Source organism: Aulonocara sp. 'chitande type north' Nkhata Bay, linkage group LG16 (assembly GCF_057382095.1).
Source record: "Aulonocara sp. 'chitande type north' Nkhata Bay isolate Kocher_YH1m ecotype deep benthic linkage group LG16, A_spYH_male_GT1.1, whole genome shotgun sequence".
In the NCBI taxonomy this organism is placed as follows: domain Eukaryota; kingdom Metazoa; phylum Chordata; class Actinopteri; order Cichliformes; family Cichlidae; genus Aulonocara; species Aulonocara sp. 'chitande type north' Nkhata Bay.
The window spans coordinates 30963040-30981065 of NC_141359.1; the positions used below are offsets into that span (position 1 = coordinate 30963040).

Genomic DNA, 18026 nt, shown 5'->3' on the forward strand with positions numbered 1-18026 from the left:
TCTGAGAAGTCAGAGACTAATTTAACCACTTAACCTTTATATTTATTTTTGTTCAGGAATGAAAGTAATTGAATGTAATGTGGCATCTTCATAAAAAATAATGCTGTGCTTTAAAATGTTTTCTGTTTGTTTCGTAAAATGTTAATTTTAAGCATTGTCTGTGAAGGTTCTCAGTCATCCAGGTCATCGTAGTCTAAGGAGCTTGGGAAGAAAAGCGTCTGGACTTCTTTAAGTTGCTTGAAGATGTTTCACCTCTCATCCGAGAAGCTTCTTCAGTTCTAAGAGTCAAATGGTGGAGAGACCCAGATTTAAACCCAGTGGGAGTATCCCCCCAAAGAGGAACAAAGGACCCCTGATGATCCTCTACCTAATCACATGAGCCTAGGTGTGAAAACAGGTGTGGGTCACAATCAGCCAGGGTTTCGGGTGAGCTGATCACCCTATCACATGATAGGGTGATCAGGAAATCACCCTATCATGTGATTTCCTGAGGTCAAACAGCCCAGGGTGTGAGTGGGTGTTAAGACGTCTGGGAAGGGATCTCAAAACTGGATTATAGATGGCAGACAGTTGGTGTCGTAAACCCCCGCCTCTGTTTAAAGATGGTCACTCACAGTGGACATAGATGGCTTCTTTCACTCCTCTTTCAAACCATCTGTCCTGTGGGTGACCTTTGTCCTTTAGATGCAGATGGACTGCTGAGTCTTGTCCTGTGGAGGTGGCTCTGCTATGTTGTGCCATGCGCTTGTGAAGTGGCTGTTTGGTCTCTCCAATGTAGAGGTCTGGGCATTCCTCGCTGCACTGTACAGCATACACCACATTGTTAAGTTTGTGTTTTGGAGTTTTGTCTTTCGGGTGAACCAGTTTTTGTCTGAGTGTGTTGCTGAGTCTGAAATGTACTGGGATGTCGTGCTTGGAGAAAACTCTTCTGAGTTTCTCTGATACCACATGATAGGGTGGGGCCAGGTTTCACAATGAGCTCACCTGAAACCCTGGCTGATGTGACCCACACCTGTTTTCACACCTTGGCTTATGTGATTAGGTAGAGGATCATCAGGGGGTCCTTTGTCCCTCTTTGGGGGGATACTCCCACTGGGTTTAAATATGGGACTCTCCGCCATTTGACTGAAGAAGTCAAAGTCAAAGTCAAAGTCAACTTTATTTGTCGATTCTGCCACATGTACAGGACATGTGGAAGAAGCGTCTCGGATGAGAGGTGAAACATCTTCAAGCAACTTAAGGAAGTCCAGACGCTTTTCTTTCCAAGCTCCTTAATTTTAAGCATTATACTTTTGATCTAACTATTACAGAAACATAAAAACATATTTTGAAATCACCAATACTGTTAATCTAGGGCAACTGTTGCATAAAGCTTAACAACAGTGGTTCTGTTTTTAAAAAGTCACACCTGACTTGACTAATTCAGTGAACGGACATGCATTAATGAAAGTACAATAAACAAATGTGGAATTCACATATATATATAGAAATATTTATAGAAATAAATAAATAAACACAGTTTGTTAAATTATTACGTTATGTCTTAACAGTAGCTTAACCAATATTGCATGAATTACATCATTTTTAAATCCGGTAAATTCCCTCTGCTTCTGCACATCTCCGATAAATTGCAGCAGTAATTTTATGGCCAACCTTTGCAGACAGGTAAGAGAGCGCAGACTGTCATTAGCATCACAGCGCATTCTTTTGTCACACATTAGGTGATCAGTCAAACAGCTCACAGTTCACACTGAGCATAGACGGATATTAAGAAATATCAAACTTTCTTGAACGGACATTAACAAATAAATTCAATCGTAACTATAGCATCAAATCACATCCGTCACTTTACATCGTAAGGTAGAGAACCCACCATATTAGAGAAAGAATCCCACCAATCAGACAGCCCACTATGAGCAAACAATCAGCAACAGTGGGAAGGAAAAACTGCTGCAACCTCTGCTAGAACCAGGAAATCTGTCAATACTGGTTGGGGGTTAGGGCAACAGATGGAAGTCTCCAGAGCAGTGGTAGCGTGACTTTCTTTGTATATACCTGAACCTGATTTACCTTTTAATTTTCTTACTTTTCAAAATACATCGTAGGTAAAATACAATCCTTGAAATAGTAATAACACAGTATCCTCAGCAAAGATGAATTAAACAAGTTTTATTTTAATGGAAGTTTACTTCAAGTCTTCAGATTTTTACTGTCTTTTATTTGATTACTTTAAAGTATATGATTACATTAGAGTAATTAAATAAAGACAGTTTTGATGGAGCTCCTGACCCAGCCCAAGCTCTCTATGAAGACGAGGAAAAACTCCCCTGGGGGGGCCAGATTGACGGGAAGAAACCTCGGGAAAGCCCATTCAAAGAGAGATCCCCTTTCCTGGGATGGCTGGGGGGGTTACAGGAATTCCAAAACACTGAAATTTAAAGTGGGCCAATTAAAAAAATTATTTCCTGAAAAAAAGCAAGGTAATTCATACATCACACATAAATGATAACGTCTGAATTGTGTGTGTTTGTGTGTGTGTGTGATATGCTTATCTCAGCCACGTGTGATGCTGTAGCTCCTCCAGCGTCGGCCGCGTCTCCGGGACTTTGGTTAAACACGCGTCCAAGAAATCCCGGCAGTCTGGAAAGAAAGGAAAGAGAAAAAACATGAAGATGATAGTTCCAGTGGTCCAAGCCATCAGTCAGTCTTGAAGTGTGACGTTTTCTTACTTTTGGACAGATGTCTTTTGAATTTCAGGCGCTTTTTGAGGAAGCTCGTGGTGTTAAAGTCTCCCGCATGAAGCGCTTCGTACAGAACCACTCCCATTTGCCATACCGTGGTGGGTCCACACCTGTAGCAACTGCGCCCGTACCACTCGGGAGGGGAGTAAATTTCTGTACCTAATAAACAGACACAATTGCAATTTCTTCTAAAACAAAAGGCGAAAATTGTGACATCTGTGAAGAGCAAGAGCAGAATATGTTACCATAGAAGACGCGGTACTGCGACTGCTCCTTAACAAAGCAGCTCAGTCCAAAGTCGATGATACGAACACGCGGTACATCTGAGCCGGTCTCAATTAGAATGTTCTCACTCTTGATGTCCCGGTGAAAGATGTGTTTATCCTCCAGGTGCTTCGCAGCATCAACCAGCTGCTTCAGAATGACCTGGAAATAGAGCAGGGCGATATGACCAAAAATATTTATCAAGATATACATTTGAAAAGTTGCGATAACGATATAACTGACGATATAATTGACACTAGACAAAATACTTTACAACTCCACAACTATTAGTGCAAAAAACCCCATCAATGTATTTTCACTTAAACAAGCAGCTGTTTTTTTATGTCCATTAAAGTTATATAAAAATGTAACAGTGCAAATTCCTTGCTGACAGTTTAACCAAAAGGCATTTCCAGTGGAAATTGGCCGACATATCCTCAGCATAACCATGTATAATATCCACAAAACTTAAAAAGAGGTTATACACACACAATACGGTAATATAATGTTGAGGTGCAGTACGTATCACTCCGCGAGGCGCCTGCCTACGATAGCCGTAATGCTCCGACAATCCATCGAGCGGTGCTGCTTTGTAGCTTAGCAAAGTCGCCGTGTACATAAAATCGTTTTGAGGTCAGTAAACACAACCAGAATTCATACATAAGTCACACGGGATTATAAGGGGCACTGTCGAGTTTCAGAAAAATCAAAGGATTGATTTTAAGTGTGCCGTATTTTCCAAACAACACGGTAATAACGACGCCCCGCTAGCATTCGCTCCCAAAAATTGTGCTTTGTTGTGTATCTGACGGACGAAAGCTAAACCAGTTCCACACCACTAAAGTTGCAGCATTTTTACAAACCAGTTCTGGTTCATCCGTTTCATTCAACGATCCACTTTCGCTCTTCTCATTGTGCGTCATCGTTTTGAGGTCAGTAAACACAACCAGAATTCATGCGGCGTCACCGCCATGTGCGTATGTAAACAAAGGCACTGCGCATGCGCGTTTTACCCATATTCTATCGCGATATTTCATTTTCCTATCGTTGCCCAAAATTACCCCGGTATTACCGTGAATGGTATGATATAGCCCAGCCCTACCTGGAAACGATGAAAAAGACAATAATCAATCAATGGGTTAATGTTTCTCTAACACTCTGTGCTTTGATTGAATGATGTACAGTCTAAGACTCTTCTAAAGCAAGTCAACTTGCCTTGGCCTTGTCCTCTGGCAAAAATCCTCCATTTTCTTCTATGTATTTATCCAGGTCCACAGCGGGGACAGGTCTCTCCATCACCAGGATCAGCTCTCTGCCAAAGTCAAACCACTCCAACAGAGACACTGGGGCTGATGTTTCCACTGATCCATCTGCTTCAGCTGCAAGCTTCAGCATGATGGCAACTTCCACTGACACATTCTTCCCGTTATCATCCTGAAATATTTCAACAAAGTGGATGATGAGGCACAGACGTTCCACAGGTGAACGCTGCATGCAATCCACTAATGTAAAAGCAATTCAAGTCTTGCATATTTACCTTCACTTTGCAGTACACTTTCCCCTTTGGGATGTGTTTGATGGCCACCTAAAAGACACAGGGCATTGATGAGCATTTCCTCAGTATGACATAATTAAAGGTGTAAAACAGCTTACGATATTATCCCTTATCTGCGTTACTGCCTGTCTTACTACCACCATCTGAACACTTACTGGTAAATGATCCTTTATGCGGTAGCCAGCAAACACTGCTCCACACCCTCCTTCTCCAAGCCGGTGCTCCTCCACGTATCTCGCTTGGAAGTCACCTAAACAGACAAACACAAATTGGGTTTTACTACAGCTGTCACACAAATTACTCTCTGCTGTACCCTAAATGTTCATTTTGCTCTTCACCTGAATATAAAAGCCAAGCTGCTTGCTACTTACGTTTCTGTTCAGCCACTGACTTTTTGGCAACAGTTTTGGTTTTGTCCTGGTCCACTTTCTTTTTCTTAGGTGGGTCCCTGGTGTCTCCCGCAGCTTTCCTTTTGCCAGCCTTTTTGTTTTTACTGCAGCTCTCTGAAATCTCTATGCTGCAGTCTGCAGATGTGGAAAACACCAAAAGCACGTCAGCTTATTAGATAATAGACACAAATATCTCCCAAACACTAATATCTTCAAACTAGCAACCAGATGTACACTTAATCTACCCCTCACTCAACTAATTAGCCTACCTTTACCAGTGTCCAACCAGGAAGATGCCTGCCCCTTGTCACCGCTCACATGGTCAAGAAGTTTACGCTTCTTTGCTGTGTTGGCTGTCCCCGCTTCATCTTGTTGGACCTTTCGCTTGACTCCCCTGACCACATGAGCATCTGAGCTGGTGGAAGGACCAGCCTGCTCAGTGACCCTCCTTCTTTTTATGGGGGTCGTTTTTTCAGGACTGGCCTTTCTTTTAGCCATCCTGCTCTTACAATCTATAAACAACAACAACACATTAGTGAAAAAGAGCGCTCGACATCAGGACTAGAAGGATTTTGATGTCACTGAATTTTTAATTAGTATTGCTTACAATATAATAACAAGTTTATCCTTTTGATAAAAAACACACCAACACGAGTCCATCTACTAAGTCTAGATACTGATGACACTTGTTGCTCTGTTTTCACTGCTCAGTCCAAGAATAAACTTGTCACATTATTTTACCAAAAGACAAAGTGCCCCAGTAACCTTTCTTTGATTAGACATGTTGCACTTAGGTTAGTTTCAATCAAAACCAGGATTTAAATCCTCTAAAAATGAATCGTTTTATACACAGAGCCTCAACATTGTTAGAAATGTCGATTCTGTTATTTGGGGGATTTTTTTTTTTTTACTTACTTTGATCTCCTGGATCTTTCTTATCTGCCTCAGTCGTAACTTTTCTTGTTTCCTTTTTCATCTGAATTTTTTGAGAACTTTTAAAATAGAAAATGTCACCTTAATGAGTGAATAGTCCTTCAAATGTCTGGATGCTTGACTTTTCTAACTAAGCTGTATAAGTCAGTTCTGTAAGTGAGCTTTAAAAGTAAACTCCGGAGACTATGGCAACACAACATTAGAACCTTGCCTTTTAGTGACATCACTAAAAGGCAGTGTCCCAAGTAGTTTAAAGAAAAACACTCTGGCAGACAAAGCCATAATATTTCATATAATTCAGTAATTTCACATTAAACTTTCTTTCATTATCCTTTCATTATTTGTTTAACCCTTTAAGACCTACCATAGAACCAAGTTCGCCAGAGCTTACTTTATATTTTTACATGCTGTAGTGCCATTTTTGGGAGCATTTCAAGTTGCTATACATCAATACAACTGTTATAGCCCATATTTTAATAATATGTATGCATTAAGTCCATAGTAACTACATTAATTGCAAAAAAGTGCAACAAACTACAAAAAAAATTGAAAATCGTTTTTGGTTTTTTTTAAATATATTTCTACTTGGAGAAATTTAAGAGGCTTATCCCTCAAAACTTTAAATACAAAAAAGTTGCAAAAAATAGTTTACAACAACAGGAAATTTATTTTGAGTGTCTTCATAGTTTTATTTTTGAGATACACCAATTTTTACATACTGCAGGAATAACGAAAAACAATCCTATGATGCAAATTTGCAAAGAAAACAGCATGTGCATCAAAATAAACTATTTTAAGCAGTGCAATTCGAGTTCTAAGCATCCCAGAAACTATTCAGAAAAGCATAAAGTCAAACATGACTTATAAAAACACCAGTATAGGCTCTTAAGGCCTACAAGTAAAAAACTACATTTTCCGCGAAAATGACGTCACTTCCGGTTTCGGGCAGGAAATGGTGGACATGCAATCGTTCGCGCTGACGTCTGTTTCAATGTGGGAAGTGTTACGAACAGCTGATCGGATCGGCAAAGCGTGTTTCTGGAATATTATGTTTTTGTTCCCGCAAGCGCTTTTATGCAATTTTTGCAAAGCTATATGTGTAAGGAAACCATGACCTAGGACAAGCCGATGGCATAAGATTTAAGTACAACTCTGGTTTCATATGCAAAAAAAATTATTGCGCTAGCTTACGCGGTTCCCGGTTCTACAGGGATTTAAAAATAGTTACGCAAAACAGAGCGTGCCTGCTCCGACCGGCTTTAAAGGGTTAAACATGTAACAATCGAATTGCATCTTTCCATTGCCAGCCATCTCATTTTGTACAAATCCAGCCAACTCTTCCAAGTTTGTGTATTTTTTAAACCCTTACAAGAATTGAAATGTGTCCCAAATATCTGTATCCCATCAGAGGCAAGTTTCCTAAAGGAGAGGTAGTAGCTGCTCCACCATAGGACCAGTAGGACCTCCAGCACACAATGAACACTTAATTAACATTAACACATTTATTAAAACACAATTTTAAGCAATAACCCTTTTCTTTTAGTGTGTTTCAATTTGTTCCTACCGCGCCATTGGAACGGTGTACTATCCAGTAACAGCATCCAGCTGGCAGAAGCATACACCTGCAGCAAGGAGAATCTACCAGGCAGGATAGCGCAGCGGAGTCATCAGATGAAGTGGTTCATCCAGCAGGAACAGGATACCAAAAGGGGAGAGAAAAAACACAGAAAGCATAGTCATGACTAACTCAGTGTCACTAACAGCTCATCTAGCAGTCTTAACATCATAAGGATACAGGCTGGTCCATATAAAAAATATTAACAGAAAAAAGATGTACTTACCTGGATGATTGAGCATGTATCAAGACAATGAGTCATTTACTTTAGTAAAACTGTAATGCAACAAGCACAAAAAATGGGCTGTAAAAAAAAGAAAAAATATCTGAACAATAGCACCGACTTTTAAATAGCAATCAAGCCCAATAAACAGTTTCTTTTGTTAAAAGAGGGGCCTAATGTCCTCCACAGTTATGTGAGATGATAAAGCCATACAGAAAATGATTACTTCAAGATATAGCTGCTAAAAGTCGTTCTACTACCGAATTATGTGTATGTATCCTCTCTTGATTTATTTCCAAAGTTTACTCACTTGATTTGGATTACTGAATGGAACCTAATCATTTTATTAATCTATACACACAGAAATAGCCACACAAACTAAATTAGTTGGTCAAATTTTATTCAGACACTTGTTGAAATAATCACACAATGTAGTCCTTCTAATGACAGCAACATACTGTTGTTAGGAGGTGGTGGGATTGTCACATGCAGTGAGCTAGCATGATTTACTTAAAGCTGATGTGATTCCCAGATTGGATGAACTATTTGCATTTTCCTCATCATTATTTTTATTTTTGTTTTCTGATTGCTGATTGGTAGTGGTTGCCAGAATTATGCTTTCGCTTAAAATACAGTGTTAGCTACTAGTGCCTCAATTTCTTGGTTGTCTAAGAAATTCATCCTATCAGAGCCTTCAAAAACAAAAAATAAAAACAAAAAATATACTTTACAAAACATAATTCCAATTAAAATAGTTAGCTGGGTAAAATGCCACATGTTTTATGTCATGGTACAGTTAGTGCGATTCTTGATTCTTATGATAAAATGTAATTATATTTTAATCCCACAAATCTCTTTTTTCTTTTTATGAGAGCTCACACACTTAAAGGATATGCCAAAGTCACACATTTTACAACAGCAACCTCATTTTATAAATGCAATACACTAAAAAACAAGGGGAATAAAAGCAAAACATTAACGGTGTGTTCACACTGAACGCGATAGACGCGAACGAAAACGCCCCAAACGCCCCTAATTTGACGCGTGCACATTCGCACCTCAACGCGTGACCAAGAAAAATCCATCGCGCCTCAAAATTGCATATTTTGACGTGCGTGAACCGGAAATGTGGGAGGAAGTTGTGCCAGACCGGTATCTTTGTCAGCTGTCGAGCTAGCGTTTGAAGAGAGAGTCTCCCTTCTCTATTTACTGTGCAGAGCAGAGCAGCGGCGTTAAGGACGTCCTCGCCGTACCTGGGTCCATCAGGTCCTCCAGACGCGTGAGCAGTTTGGTGAGTTTCAACACTTGCTCCAGGAGCTGCGCCTGGATGACGGCCGATTTCAGCGATATCGCCGTCTTCCCCTCGCCCAGTTTGAGGACCTGCTGTCCCGCGTTGGTCCAAGAATCGCCCGCCTAGACACCGACTACAGGCGCTCAATCCCACCTGCAGAGCGCCTGTCCGTCTGCCTGAGGTTAGTAAAAGTGTTTAATACGGTAGTCCTTTATTGATACCTGTGCTAATATGCTAAACTATCGTTTATAGACTGCTAACATGGATGTGCTATGCCATCAATGAATGCCGTTGGTGTTTACTGATAGCAAACTGTGGTACGGAGACAACTGTTTATAATATTTCTAGTGATACTCGAAATGTCTCATCAAGTCCTGATTTAATTCAATTTATGCTGTTATCAGTGTTTGCAACGATAGCATGGCTGTGGTGCCATATGTATGCTCTCGGTGTTTGCTGATATCAAACTGGTATTAGGACCAATGTAGGTTAATCTTTGTAGTGATACTCACTCCTTTTTATTTAGACCTGGTTTAATTCTGGTATAGTTGAGTATTTGTATATAATCCCTGCAGCTGTCAGACTCTATAACAGGGGTCACCAGCCTTTATAAAAACAGAGTTAGATAAAACTGTGAACAGTTTGGTTCATCTTTAGTTAGATGGTTCTATCTTGATAAGCTATGTCTTCTCACAGATTCATTTTTCAAAAATATTAATGATTTAAGCAAGGAAAGGGCTACATGTCAGCATACAACTCTTTATTTCTATTAATGTCTTACTTCATTCCTACCTGATTGACATGTTTAGGAATTATGAGTGATTGGCTCACTGTAGTTGTAAAAGTTGCTACCAATCAAATTATGATATGTTAAAGTTAAAACAAAACACAACTGTTTAGTGTCATTTTTGTTGTAATTGATGTCTGGTTTGTTCTGTTCCCTAGTGATGGGTAGGGATGGGTACCAGTATCGCACCGGTTCTGACCCTTGAAATAGTAATAACACAGTATCCTCAGCAAAGATGAATTAAACAAGTTTTATTTTAATGGAAGTTTACTTCAAGTCTTCAGATTTTTACTGTCTTTTATTTGATTACTTTAAAGTATATGATTACATTAGAGTAATTAAATAAAGACAGTTTTGATGGAGCTCCTGACCCAGCCCAAGCTCTCTATGAAGACGAGGAAAAACTCCCCTGGGGGGGCCAGATTGACGGGAAGAAACCTCGGGAAAGCCCATTCAAAGAGAGATCCCCTTTCCTGGGATGGCTGGGGGGGTTACAGGAATTCCAAAACACTGAAATTTAAAGTGGGCCAATTAAAAAAATTATTTCCTGAAAAAAAGCAAGGTAATTCATACATCACACATAAATGATAACGTCTGAATTGTGTGTGTTTGTGTGTGTGTGTGATATGCTTATCTCAGCCACGTGTGATGCTGTAGCTCCTCCAGCGTCGGCCGCGTCTCCGGGACTTTGGTTAAACACGCGTCCAAGAAATCCCGGCAGTCTGGAAAGAAAGGAAAGAGAAAAAACATGAAGATGATAGTTCCAGTGGTCCAAGCCATCAGTCAGTCTTGAAGTGTGACGTTTTCTTACTTTTGGACAGATGTCTTTTGAATTTCAGGCGCTTTTTGAGGAAGCTCGTGGTGTTAAAGTCTCCCGCATGAAGCGCTTCGTACAGAACCACTCCCATTTGCCATACCGTGGTGGGTCCACACCTGTAGCAACTGCGCCCGTACCACTCGGGAGGGGAGTAAATTTCTGTACCTAATAAACAGACACAATTGCAATTTCTTCTAAAACAAAAGGCGAAAATTGTGACATCTGTGAAGAGCAAGAGCAGAATATGTTACCATAGAAGACGCGGTACTGCGACTGCTCCTTAACAAAGCAGCTCAGTCCAAAGTCGATGATACGAACACGCGGTACATCTGAGCCGGTCTCAATTAGAATGTTCTCACTCTTGATGTCCCGGTGAAAGATGTGTTTATCCTCCAGGTGCTTCGCAGCATCAACCAGCTGCTTCAGAATGACCTGGAAATAGAGCAGGGCGATATGACCAAAAATATTTATCAAGATATACATTTGAAAAGTTGCGATAACGATATAACTGACGATATAATTGACACTAGACAAAATACTTTACAACTCCACAACTATTAGTGCAAAAAACCCCATCAATGTATTTTCACTTAAACAAGCAGCTGTTTTTTTATGTCCATTAAAGTTATATAAAAATGTAACAGTGCAAATTCCTTGCTGACAGTTTAACCAAAAGGCATTTCCAGTGGAAATTGGCCGACATATCCTCAGCATAACCATGTATAATATCCACAAAACTTAAAAAGAGGTTATACACACACAATACGGTAATATAATGTTGAGGTGCAGTACGTATCACTCCGCGAGGCGCCTGCCTACGATAGCCGTAATGCTCCGACAATCCATCGAGCGGTGCTGCTTTGTAGCTTAGCAAAGTCGCCGTGTACATAAAATCGTTTTGAGGTCAGTAAACACAACCAGAATTCATACATAAGTCACACGGGATTATAAGGGGCACTGTCGAGTTTCAGAAAAATCAAAGGATTGATTTTAAGTGTGCCGTATTTTCCAAACAACACGGTAATAACGACGCCCCGCTAGCATTCGCTCCCAAAAATTGTGCTTTGTTGTGTATCTGACGGACGAAAGCTAAACCAGTTCCACACCACTAAAGTTGCAGCATTTTTACAAACCAGTTCTGGTTCATCCGTTTCATTCAACGATCCACTTTCGCTCTTCTCATTGTGCGTCATCGTTTTGAGGTCAGTAAACACAACCAGAATTCATGCGGCGTCACCGCCATGTGCGTATGTAAACAAAGGCACTGCGCATGCGCGTTTTACCCATATTCTATCGCGATATTTCATTTTCCTATCGTTGCCCAAAATTACCCCGGTATTACCGTGAATGGTATGATATAGCCCAGCCCTACCTGGAAACGATGAAAAAGACAATAATCAATCAATGGGTTAATGTTTCTCTAACACTCTGTGCTTTGATTGAATGATGTACAGTCTAAGACTCTTCTAAAGCAAGTCAACTTGCCTTGGCCTTGTCCTCTGGCAAAAATCCTCCATTTTCTTCTATGTATTTATCCAGGTCCACAGCGGGGACAGGTCTCTCCATCACCAGGATCAGCTCTCTGCCAAAGTCAAACCACTCCAACAGAGACACTGGGGCTGATGTTTCCACTGATCCATCTGCTTCAGCTGCAAGCTTCAGCATGATGGCAACTTCCACTGACACATTCTTCCCGTTATCATCCTGAAATATTTCAACAAAGTGGATGATGAGGCACAGACGTTCCACAGGTGAACGCTGCATGCAATCCACTAATGTAAAAGCAATTCAAGTCTTGCATATTTACCTTCACTTTGCAGTACACTTTCCCCTTTGGGATGTGTTTGATGGCCACCTAAAAGACACAGGGCATTGATGAGCATTTCCTCAGTATGACATAATTAAAGGTGTAAAACAGCTTACGATATTATCCCTTATCTGCGTTACTGCCTGTCTTACTACCACCATCTGAACACTTACTGGTAAATGATCCTTTATGCGGTAGCCAGCAAACACTGCTCCACACCCTCCTTCTCCAAGCCGGTGCTCCTCCACGTATCTCGCTTGGAAGTCACCTAAACAGACAAACACAAATTGGGTTTTACTACAGCTGTCACACAAATTACTCTCTGCTGTACCCTAAATGTTCATTTTGCTCTTCACCTGAATATAAAAGCCAAGCTGCTTGCTACTTACGTTTCTGTTCAGCCACTGACTTTTTGGCAACAGTTTTGGTTTTGTCCTGGTCCACTTTCTTTTTCTTAGGTGGGTCCCTGGTGTCTCCCGCAGCTTTCCTTTTGCCAGCCTTTTTGTTTTTACTGCAGCTCTCTGAAATCTCTATGCTGCAGTCTGCAGATGTGGAAAACACCAAAAGCACGTCAGCTTATTAGATAATAGACACAAATATCTCCCAAACACTAATATCTTCAAACTAGCAACCAGATGTACACTTAATCTACCCCTCACTCAACTAATTAGCCTACCTTTACCAGTGTCCAACCAGGAAGATGCCTGCCCCTTGTCACCGCTCACATGGTCAAGAAGTTTACGCTTCTTTGCTGTGTTGGCTGTCCCCGCTTCATCTTGTTGGACCTTTCGCTTGACTCCCCTGACCACATGAGCATCTGAGCTGGTGGAAGGACCAGCCTGCTCAGTGACCCTCCTTCTTTTTATGGGGGTCGTTTTTTCAGGACTGGCCTTTCTTTTAGCCATCCTGCTCTTACAATCTATAAACAACAACAACACATTAGTGAAAAAGAGCGCTCGACATCAGGACTAGAAGGATTTTGATGTCACTGAATTTTTAATTAGTATTGCTTACAATATAATAACAAGTTTATCCTTTTGATAAAAAACACACCAACACGAGTCCATCTACTAAGTCTAGATACTGATGACACTTGTTGCTCTGTTTTCACTGCTCAGTCCAAGAATAAACTTGTCACATTATTTTACCAAAAGACAAAGTGCCCCAGTAACCTTTCTTTGATTAGACATGTTGCACTTAGGTTAGTTTCAATCAAAACCAGGATTTAAATCCTCTAAAAATGAATCGTTTTATACACAGAGCCTCAACATTGTTAGAAATGTCGATTCTGTTATTTGGGGGATTTTTTTTTTTTTACTTACTTTGATCTCCTGGATCTTTCTTATCTGCCTCAGTCGTAACTTTTCTTGTTTCCTTTTTCATCTGAATTTTTTGAGAACTTTTAAAATAGAAAATGTCACCTTAATGAGTGAATAGTCCTTCAAATGTCTGGATGCTTGACTTTTCTAACTAAGCTGTATAAGTCAGTTCTGTAAGTGAGCTTTAAAAGTAAACTCCGGAGACTATGGCAACACAACATTAGAACCTTGCCTTTTAGTGACATCACTAAAAGGCAGTGTCCCAAGTAGTTTAAAGAAAAACACTCTGGCAGACAAAGCCATAATATTTCATATAATTCAGTAATTTCACATTAAACTTTCTTTCATTATCCTTTCATTATTTGTTTAACCCTTTAAGACCTACCATAGAACCAAGTTCGCCAGAGCTTACTTTATATTTTTACATGCTGTAGTGCCATTTTTGGGAGCATTTCAAGTTGCTATACATCAATACAACTGTTATAGCCCATATTTTAATAATATGTATGCATTAAGTCCATAGTAACTACATTAATTGCAAAAAAGTGCAACAAACTACAAAAAAAATTGAAAATCGTTTTTGGTTTTTTTTAAATATATTTCTACTTGGAGAAATTTAAGAGGCTTATCCCTCAAAACTTTAAATACAAAAAAGTTGCAAAAAATAGTTTACAACAACAGGAAATTTATTTTGAGTGTCTTCATAGTTTTATTTTTGAGATACACCAATTTTTACATACTGCAGGAATAACGAAAAACAATCCTATGATGCAAATTTGCAAAGAAAACAGCATGTGCATCAAAATAAACTATTTTAAGCAGTGCAATTCGAGTTCTAAGCATCCCAGAAACTATTCAGAAAAGCATAAAGTCAAACATGACTTATAAAAACACCAGTATAGGCTCTTAAGGCCTACAAGTAAAAAACTACATTTTCCGCGAAAATGACGTCACTTCCGGTTTCGGGCAGGAAATGGTGGACATGCGATCGTTCGCGCTGACGTCTGTTTCAATGTGGGAAGTGTTACGAACAGCTGATCGGATCGGCAAAGCGTGTTTCTGGAATATTATGTTTTTGTTCCCGCAAGCGCTTTTATGCAATTTTTGCAAAGCTATATGTGTAAGGAAACCATGACCTAGGACAAGCCGATGGCATAAGATTTAAGTACAACTCTGGTTTCATATGCAAAAAAAATTATTGCGCTAGCTTACGCGGTTCCCGGTTCTACAGGGATTTAAAAATAGTTACGCAAAACAGAGCGTGCCTGCTCCGACCGGCTTTAAAGGGTTAAACATGTAACAATCGAATTGCATCTTTCCATTGCCAGCCATCTCATTTTGTACAAATCCAGCCAACTCTTCCAAGTTTGTGTATTTTTTAAACCCTTACAAGAATTGAAATGTGTCCCAAATATCTGTATCAAATCAAATCAAATCAAATCACTTTTTATTGTCACATCACATGTGCAGGCACACTGGCACAGCACATGCGAGTGAAATTCTTGTGTGCGAGCCCCACAAGCAACAGAGATGTGCAAACACAACAACACAAACGAGCAAAATACAAGAATGGCCAACCTGAAACTAATAAATATGTATGTATCCCATCAGAGGCAAGTTTCCTAAAGGAGAGGTAGTAGCTGCTCCACCATAGGACCAGTAGGACCTCCAGCACACAATGAACACTTAATTAACATTAACACATTTATTAAAACACAATTTTAAGCAATAACCCTTTTCTTTTAGTGTGTTTCAATTTGTTCCTACCGCGCCATTGGAACGGTGTACTATCCAGTAACAGCATCCAGCTGGCAGAAGCATACACCTGCAGCAAGGAGAATCTACCAGGCAGGATAGCGCAGCGGAGTCATCAGATGAAGTGGTTCATCCAGCAGGAACAGGATACCAAAAGGGGAGAGAAAAAACACAGAAAGCATAGTCATGACTAACTCAGTGTCACTAACAGCTCATCTAGCAGTCTTAACATCATAAGGATACAGGCTGGTCCATATAAAAAATATTAACAGAAAAAAGATGTACTTACCTGGATGATTGAGCATGTATCAAGACAATGAGTCATTTACTTTAGTAAAACTGTAATGCAACAAGCACAAAAAATGGGCTGTAAAAAAAAGAAAAAATATCTGAACAATAGCACCGACTTTTAAATAGCAATCAAGCCCAATAAACAGTTTCTTTTGTTAAAAGAGGGGCCTAATGTCCTCCACAGTTATGTGAGATGATAAAGCCATACAGAAAATGATTACTTCAAGATATAGCTGCTAAAAGTCGTTCTACTACCGAATTATGTGTATGTATCCTCTCTTGATTTATTTCCAAAGTTTACTCACTTGATTTGGATTACTGAATGGAACCTAATCATTTTATTAATCTATACACACAGAAATAGCCACACAAACTAAATTAGTTGGTCAAATTTTATTCAGACACTTGTTGAAATAATCACACAATGTAGTCCTTCTAATGACAGCAACATACTGTTGTTAGGAGGTGGTGGGATTGTCACATGCAGTGAGCTAGCATGATTTACTTAAAGCTGATGTGATTCCCAGATTGGATGAACTATTTGCATTTTCCTCATCATTATTTTTATTTTTGTTTTCTGATTGCTGATTGGTAGTGGTTGCCAGAATTATGCTTTCGCTTAAAATACAGTGTTAGCTACTAGTGCCTCAATTTCTTGGTTGTCTAAGAAATTCATCCTATCAGAGCCTTCAAAAACAAAAAATAAAAACAAAAAATATACTTTACAAAACATAATTCCAATTAAAATAGTTAGCTGGGTAAAATGCCACATGTTTTATGTCATGGTACAGTTAGTGCGATTCTTGATTCTTATGATAAAATGTAATTATATTTTAATCCCACAAATCTCTTTTTTCTTTTTATGAGAGCTCACACACTTAAAGGATATCCCAAAGTCACACATTTTACAACAGCAACCTCATTTTATAAATGCAATACACTAAAAAACAAGGGGAATAAAAGCAAAACATTAACGGTGTGTTCACACTGAACGCGATAGACGCGAACGAAAACGCCCCAAACGCCCCTAATTTGACGCGTGCACATTCGCACCTCAACGCGTGACCAAGAAAAATCCATCGCGCCTCAAAATTGCATATTTTGACGTGCGTGAACCGGAAATGTGGGAGGAAGTTGTGCCAGACCGGTATCTTTGTCAGCTGTCGAGCTAGCGTTTGAAGAGAGAGTCTCCCTTCTCTATTTACTGTGCAGAGCAGAGCAGCGGCGTTAAGGACGTCCTCGCCGTACCTGGGTCCATCAGGTCCTCCAGACGCGTGAGCAGTTTGGTGAGTTTCAACACTTGCTCCAGGAGCTGCGCCTGGATGACGGCCGATTTCAGCGATATCGCCGTCTTCCCCTCGCCCAGTTTGAGGACCTGCTGTCCCGCGTTGGTCCAAGAATCGCCCGCCTAGACACCGACTACAGGCGCTCAATCCCACCTGCAGAGCGCCTGTCCGTCTGCCTGAGGTTAGTAAAAGTGTTTAATACGGTAGTCCTTTATTGATACCTGTGCTAATATGCTAAACTATCGTTTATAGACTGCTAACATGGATGTGCTATGCCATCAATGAATGCCGTTGGTGTTTACTGATAGCAAACTGTGGTACGGAGACAACTGTTTATAATATTTCTAGTGATACTCGAAATGTCTCATCAAGTCCTGATTTAATTCAATTTATGCTGTTATCAGTGTTTGCAACGATAGCATGGCTGTGGTGCCATATGTATGCTCTCGGTGTTTGCTGATATCAAACTGGTATTAGGACCAATGTAGGTTAATCTTTGTAGTGATACTCACTCCTTTTTATTTAGACCTGGTTTAATTCTGGTATAGTTGAGTATTTGTATATAATCCCTGCAGCTGTCAGACTCTATAACAGGGGTCACCAGCCTTTATAAAAACAGAGTTAGATAAAACTGTGAACAGTTTGGTTCATCTTTAGTTAGATGGTTCTATCTTGATAAGCTATGTCTTCTCACAGATTCATTTTTCAAAAATATTAATGATTTAAGCAAGGAAAGGGCTACATGTCAGCATACAACTCTTTATTTCTATTAATGTCTTACTTCATTCCTACCTGATTGACATGTTTAGGAATTATGAGTGATTGGCTCACTGTAGTTGTAAAAGTTGCTACCAATCAAATTATGATATGTTAAAGTTAAAACAAAACACAACTGTTTAGTGTCATTTTTGTTGTAATTGATGTCTGGTTTGTTCTGTTCCCTAGTGATGGGT

The 18026-nt window shown here is 39.8% G+C and overlaps 2 protein-coding genes across 2 annotated transcripts; both read right to left on the minus strand.

Moving 5' to 3' along the window:
- Positions 1-2154: 2154 nt before the first annotated feature.
- LOC147311850 (serine/threonine-protein kinase pim-1-like) lies at positions 2155-9892 on the minus strand. Its single transcript, XM_086265491.1, has 10 exons — positions 7447-9892; positions 5865-5941; positions 5219-5461; positions 4932-5084; positions 4716-4810; positions 4543-4590; positions 4221-4439; positions 2987-3167; positions 2730-2900; positions 2155-2640 (listed from the first exon to the last, which is right to left on the minus strand). The coding sequence occupies exons 1-10, from the start codon at positions 7452-7454 to the stop codon at positions 2549-2551; spliced, it is 1287 nt and encodes a 428-aa protein (XP_086121617.1). The 5' UTR covers positions 7455-9892; the 3' UTR covers positions 2155-2548.
- A 142-nt stretch (positions 9893-10034) lies between these two features.
- Positions 10035-16652, minus strand: LOC147311851 (serine/threonine-protein kinase pim-1-like). Its single transcript, XM_086265490.1, has 10 exons — positions 15509-16652; positions 13745-13821; positions 13099-13341; positions 12812-12964; positions 12596-12690; positions 12423-12470; positions 12101-12319; positions 10867-11047; positions 10610-10780; positions 10035-10520 (listed from the first exon to the last, which is right to left on the minus strand). Exons 1-10 carry the CDS (start codon positions 15514-15516, stop codon positions 10429-10431), a joined length of 1287 nt encoding a protein of 428 aa, XP_086121616.1. The 5' UTR covers positions 15517-16652; the 3' UTR covers positions 10035-10428.
- Positions 16653-18026: the final 1374 nt, after the last annotated feature.

Bases quoted from the DNA above. Each gene is read 5' to 3' on its own strand.
- LOC147311850 (XM_086265491.1), bottom strand. The intron at 2,901-2,986 runs GTAACATATTCT...TCTGTTTATTAG, and splicing joins GCAGTACCGCGTCTTCTATG to GTACAGAAATTTACTCCCCT. The intron at 2,641-2,729 runs GTAAGAAAACGT...CTTTCTTTCCAG, and splicing joins CAAAAGACATCTGTCCAAAA to ACTGCCGGGATTTCTTGGAC.
- LOC147311851 (XM_086265490.1), bottom strand. The intron at 13,342-13,744 runs GTAAGTAAAAAA...TGTTGTTTATAG, and splicing joins GAAAGATCCAGGAGATCAAA to ATTGTAAGAGCAGGATGGCT. The intron at 12,965-13,098 runs GTAGGCTAATTA...CCACATCTGCAG, and splicing joins CTGGTTGGACACTGGTAAAG to ACTGCAGCATAGAGATTTCA.